Source organism: Lindgomyces ingoldianus (genome assembly GCF_010093535.1).
Source record: "Lindgomyces ingoldianus strain ATCC 200398 unplaced genomic scaffold BDR25scaffold_46, whole genome shotgun sequence".
Classification (NCBI taxonomy): Eukaryota; Fungi; Ascomycota; class Dothideomycetes; order Pleosporales; family Lindgomycetaceae; genus Lindgomyces; species Lindgomyces ingoldianus.
The window spans coordinates 419,459-426,080 of NW_022985207.1; the positions used below are offsets into that span (position 1 = coordinate 419,459).

General features: G+C 38.3%; 1 protein-coding gene across 1 annotated transcript; it reads left to right on the top strand.

Annotated features, from left to right (window-relative positions):
* Positions 1 to 4,427: 4,427 nt before the first annotated feature.
* On the top strand, positions 4,428 to 6,211 carry BDR25DRAFT_381267 (putative multidrug resistance protein fnx1; the record flags this gene model as incomplete). Its single annotated transcript, XM_033697701.1, has 5 exons — positions 4,428 to 4,605; positions 4,668 to 4,791; positions 4,847 to 5,053; positions 5,106 to 5,477; positions 5,536 to 6,211. The coding sequence occupies 5 exons, from the start codon at positions 4,428 to 4,430 to the stop codon at positions 6,209 to 6,211; spliced, it is 1,557 nt and encodes a 518-aa protein (XP_033541267.1).
* Positions 6,212 to 6,622: the final 411 nt, after the last annotated feature.

Consider the following 6,622-nt stretch of genomic DNA (forward strand, 5'->3'; position numbering starts at 1 on the left):
TAGCTACTAGGTAAAACTAGCTCTAGATAACCTCTAGATCTTTATAAAGCACTTTTTTATAATTATACTTATAATTAAACTTTATTATAAACTTAAAGTAGTGCTTAACTTACATACTAGGCTAGTTTAAGCTAACCTAGCCTAGATTATACTTTGCGCGTAAGAAATTAGCTATATTAGCTATAGCTATAAGCCTAAAAGGAAATCTGCGTGTAATAAGCTTAAGTATGTACTTAACAACTACCTTTTTTTTAAGCTTAGTTAAATTTCTTAATTTAGGCTAGCATTTTACTTATAAAGGCTGTCTAGCGTGTTAATTACTTAGTATTATATAAAAGACATTATAAATAGCTGTAGCGTGTTATAAGAAAAGTTTTAAGTCTTATTTAAGGGCTTAAAAAGTAAGCTGTATCTAATATTCTTTAGAAGATTTAATCTAGTGTTGTTGTTAAGGCATTATATAGATAGGTAGAGTGTAGTAGAGGCTTAGCAAAAGTGGCTGGCTAACCTATTTGGTACGTTATAAGAATTTATACTTTATTAAAGAGTAGTAATTAATGTTATAATCTTAACTTTAGAGAAATAGTGTCTAAAGAACTCTAGGCCTGTAAGAGAGATTAGAAGTGCAGAGGGGAGAGAACCTAACCTTAAGCAAGTGTATAGTCTATTAGGGCGTAGTTACTAGGACAAGGAGGGGCAGCTAACTATAGTTTGCCCTACAACAGCAGTATAAGGCGCTTAGATTAAACAGTTCCTTAGGTAGAATAAAAGAGAAGGTATATATAGTGTAAGATATATAATTAAATTACTTCTTATTAAAAAGTAGTAATACTACTTAGTCCATGTAAAGAATAAACTAACTATTAATTATAGCTTTTAAGTAAAGTTAGGATCTTAGACTATATCTATTAGGTTGCGTGTAGTTAAGCGTTAATAAGCGCCTAGCGCAGCAGCCTTCTGTTGCGCGCATTAGCGCTCATCTGCGTCTAAACGCCTTACGCTTATTAGATAATGCACTCCGCCACACATTAGTCTAATAACTTAGTCTATTCCTTGTCTGTTAAGTCACGTGACTTATTAGGCAAGGAGTTAAGGACTTTCTATCCTTAATTGTTCAAACAGTGGGGGACAGCTAACTAGTTGCTTACGGTCCAATTGTGGGTTGTAACAGGTTCTAAGCAACCTAAGATGGAACAATTTGTAAGAATTGTTACAATTTTAATTATAAAAAATTAAAAAGTTTTAAACTTAAAGACTTTAGTTTATAAAAAGTTTTTAAATTTTTATTTACAATAACGTACTTTACAGGCAAGTTGCTTACACACCTAAGTTACTTACTTTTACTAAGACTCTACTAAACTACTTTTTTTATACTAATGCATTTCTAACAACACTACTTAGACACACTAAAAGAATGTTAGATATAGCTTACACTCTAAGCTTTTAAGTAAGACATAAAACTCTTAAAAAACATGCTATAGCTATGTATAAAGTCTCTTAAAAGACAATAAATAACTACAGCACTAGATAACCTTTATAAGCTAATTTTATAGCTAACTTATAAAGGCTAGGTAATAATAAAAAGCAGGTAATTATTAAGACTATACTTAAGCTATACGTGTAAAGATTTTTCTTTTAGATAACATTTATAGCATTTATAGCTAATTTTTTACGCGCTAAGTATAATCTAGGCTATATTAGCATAAACTAGCCTAGTATGTTTAGGAAGCGTTATTTAGAGCTTAAAGTAATATTTACGTGTAGTATAACTATAAAAAAGCTTTTTATAAGAGTTTTAAAGTAATTTAGAGCAGGTTTAGCCTTATAGAAAATATTAAAGCTAAGTATAGCATTTAAAATAATAACACATATAACTTTAGTAAGATAGGCTTTATTATAAGCTAAATATTTATTAACTATACTTACACTTAAAACTTTACTTTAAGCTTTAAATAACGCTTTACAAATATACTAGGCTAGTTTATGCTAACATAGCCTAGATTACACTTAGTGTGTAAAGAATTAGCTATATTAGCTATAAATGCTATCTAAAGAGAAAATTCTTACGCATATAGCTTAAGTATAGTCTCAATAATTACCTGCTTTTTATTATTACCTAGCCTTTATAAGTTAGCTATAAAATTAGCTTATAAAGGTTATCTAGTGCTATAGTTATTTATTATCTTTTAAAAGACTTTATACATAGCTGTAGCATGTTTCTTTAAAAGTTTTATATTTTATTTAAAAGCTTAGAGTGTAAGCTATATCTAACATTCTTTTAGCACATCTAAGTAGTGTTATTAGAAATGCATTAGTGTAAAAAAAGTAGTTTAGTAGGGTCTTAGTAAAAGTAAGTAACGTAGGTGTGTAAGCAACTTGCCTGTAAAGTACATTAACTAAATAATTTAATATAATAGTATATAAAAATTAGAACTTAAACTAAATTAAACACTTTTTAAAGTTAAATATAGTTAAATAAATAAATAATATAATATTATTAATAAGGCTGTTACTAGTAAAAGTAAGTTTTTTAATATAATAGCGCAGGTAAGATAATAAGTCTAAATTCAGTAGAAATCTACTTAGAGGCATATAGAAGTGCGTAGGAACTTAATAACCTAGAAATTTAATTAACACCTATAGGCCTTGTACAAAGAATATTAGAAAACTACTAAGCTAGCTAAGAGAAGAGGTGCAACTAAATACTTAGAGAAATAGAGGTAACTGCAGGGGACAGGGTTAAGTTATAGTTAGGGCTGATATAGGAACTCTTTAGATAGGTTCTAAGCGATCTGAGATGGAACAATTTGTAAGAATTGTTACAATTATTACTATTAGTACTATTATAACTAGAGACGCTAGTAGTACCTTTATCTTCTTTATCTTCTATATTTATTTTTTGTTTTTGTTTTCCTTTAGAACTACTAGGTAAAGTGTCACGATCGGCATGCTCAAGCTACAAGCAAGAGGTGGTGTAACCCAACTAGATTAAACTAAGGAGTAGAGGAGCTGCTCTGCGAGTTTAAATATACATGTATGCCCCCTGCTAAGGCGCTACTTATAGCACTAAGGTGCTACTCGTTGCGCAAGCGAGGGAGCTGATGCCGCAGAGCATGTGACGCGGTACGCGCTGTTACATAAAGTATTTAATTCTAAGTTTAATTCTTCTTTAAATAATAAATTATTATTATTTTTACTACTTTAAATCTTTTTTTATAAAATATCTATTTATAGAAATAGTAATTACTAAGTACCTTTAGTAATAGTTAAAAAGTGGCAACCCTGCTCTAAACCTTAATACTAGCAGCGGAACTGCAGATCGCGACGCTAGATTCTTTGTCTATTTTAAATAAATTCACTCAAGCACGGGCTATTCCGAACTCCTTATCCCTAGGCAAGCCCTTTTAGAAAAACTTTATTAATGCAACTGCACATACTGTAAAGTTTGTGAGGCACAATAGATCTTTAACCAAAGACGGCATGTCAACTAACACATATTAGCAAGGTCCACACATGTGCGCCGACGTTAGGTAACATGTCGGAGACCGGGTTGACGTTAATTGCTATGAGTGAGAGGGTTGTACATTCTCTATGGACAAGACTGGGGTCCGGGCTAGGAACCGTGCCAGTAGGAACGAGAAGACGCTATACGACCTTTTAAGGAAACCCGACACGACAGCCACAGATGGGGTGTACACAGTTCCTTTGTTAGTGGTGCAACCATACTCTTGGTTCGCAAGTGGGTGGCTGAGACGCTGACAGCAGAAACGATAGGGCTATGCTGAAAGCACGGATAGCGGGTGTCAGACCTGCCAGTTGGTGAGGGGCACAAACATCTACTTGTATAACAATACCGATGTGCACCAACGCCCCTTAGCAAGCAAGGAGTCCCACACGTCGAGATCATATGAGCCGCGGTAACCCAAGAGTAGTACATGGAGTGTTACCTTCCCTCTTATACTCCCGGCGCTCTTCTAAGGGCCGAACGGCACCAGCCTAGCGACTATCTTGGAATAGTTCGGCCTTCTGGTGCAGCACCAATGTACTCCCTGAAACGAGGTTAAATGAACTCAAGCAAAAGGGCAGCGCTAAGCCAGGAGATGGGGTGAAAAGACCAACTGTAGTTTTCTAGTCTCATAATTTTTCCCTTCAACGTGCATCTTCATATTTTCTCGTTTTCCTCTCTTTTTTAGCCAAGAAGCTGAAGGATTACAATCTAGGCAAGAAGACAACCTCCAAGTCTCTACAAGGTATTCAATGGACGAGGCAGATTTACAAGTCATTGCACTGCCTACCACACCTGAGATCAATGAGAAAGAGAATACTCGACAGTATCTCAGTGGCTGGAGGCTGCACTTGGTGACTTTCGCGTACGTTGGCCTGTTTATACTATACCCCTCAAACGCGTTTTTTACGTCTCTAGTTGTATGCTTCTTGGGGTCGTGGATCAGATCCTAAATTGTCTTGTTAGATTATGTTTAAGCATCTTCCTCGCCAACTTCGAAATCACGATTGTTAGCACGAGTTTAGTTTCCATTACGAATGACTTGAAGAGCTTTGGGAGTAGTAGTTGGGCAGTCACAGCGTATCTCATCACCTACACTAGTATGATATACCGCTTATACGCTGGTAAGTGTGAGGGAGATGCTGATGTTGCTATTCAATAGGTTTTATGATTATCTGGGCCAAACTTAGTGACATCTTTGGTCGGAAGCCTATGATTTCTCTCGCTATCTTCATCTTCCTCGTCTTCTCTGGAGGATGTGGTGCAGTGCAGACAATGGCCCAACTGTATGTGTCACCCTCTCCCTATATCCATGCGTAGTAATGATATTGTGTGCTTCAGCATCGTATGTCGAGCATTCCAAGGACTAGGAGGCTCAGGAGCGTACTCCCTCACTCTAGTTATCTTGTTCGAGATGGTGCCACCAGCCAGATATCCAATCTATACAGTACTAGTGACTATTATCTTCGCATTTTCACTACTTATGGGACCAATTTTTGGCGGTCTTATCAATGTTCATACGAAATGGATTTGGGTGTTTCTCCTCAAGTAAGCCACCAACAATCATTTTATATAATCTACTTCTCAACTATTCTCATAGTGTTCCATCCGGCGCTATTGCACTCATCCTCCTTCTTATCACAATGCCAAGCAATTTTCCCTGCGAAAGTGGTTCTCCAAGAAGAATGTCCTATTCCATGCATCACATCGACTTTCTCGGCGCTGCTCTACTTTTGGCAGCTGTTGCTCTGTGTGTCGCTGGTCTGGAAGAAGCTAGCACACTTGCTGCATGGACTTCGAGGACGGTACTCGCGCCACTCGTGATCTCTGCGCCGTTGGTCATTGCCTTTTTCACATACGAATGGCTTGTCACGAAAAGAGAAGGCAGAGATCAAGCAGAGGGAAGGGACAATACACAGCCCATCTTCCCTTGGAGGTTCTGCAGAAGTCGGGTCATCATGGGCATTATTATGTTAACCTACGCTCATTCCTTCCCTCCATCTAGTCAATGCTAACATAATATTTCACAGCAACTCTTTTCTCGTTGGCGTCCCCTTCACGACCCTCGTTGTGCAAATTCCCCTCCGCTTCCAAGTCGTAAACAACTTTACCCCGCTTCAAGCCGGCCTGCGCCTGATCCCCTTCTCCTTCGCTTGTCCTACCGGTGCCTCTCTTGTCGCCATCCTAGCTAGTAAGCGCCGCCTGCCACCACTCTACCTGATGTTTGCATCTGCGACCTTCCAAACGATAGGTCTCGTGCTCCTCTCCACCCTACACCCGGGAAACCCAGATTGGAAAGGGCAGTATGGAATCCAAGTTATCACGGGGTTGGGAGTGGGACTCGCGATGGGCGTCACGACGCTGATGATGCCTTTTGCAATCGAAGCGCGCGACCTAGCTATCGGAACAGCTGCAGTCGCCCAGTTCAGGCTCCTCGGCGGGGCCATTGGGATTGCAATTGTAACAGCAGTCATGAATAGTTGGCTTAGAGGGGAGTTCAGAGGGATCCTGACTCTAGGGGAGGTTCAAGGGATCTTTAAGACGACACACGTGATTGAGAATTTACCTGTAGAATTGCAGAAGGAAGTGAGGAAGTTGATAGTTAGAGGGTTCAACTTGCAGATCCGGATACTTCTAGGGTTTGCGGGAGCGCAGTTTTTAGTTGCGGCAGGGATGTGGACAAGAGAGCCTATTTTGTTGGCATAAGAGTGTTACGACGGTCTGGTGGACAGAGAGGGCACCGCCAAGGCCAACCCTACGGGAGACGAGAAGATAAAACGCCAAATGTGCACCATCAGAGGATCGGCATTGCACCACCCTGACGACCTCCAGTGCCCCTGTTTGAAGTGGTTACTAGTGCATCTGGGACTAAGAACAACTAGGATTAATTTATAAAAGCTTCCCATCTAGTTTTAAACTAAATATTAGAAGGTCTCACCTGCTTACGCAACCGAGTGGCTCGTGCAACAGAAATCTCTGTGCCACTTATCACCTAAAAATAAAGCTTTAGAGCTCTATATAAATTATATCTTAGTTAATTTTTAAGTGTAGCAATTGTTATAAGCAGGGCTATAAATCCTTATATATTTTAAAGTCTTTTAAGTAAGCTAGCTAACG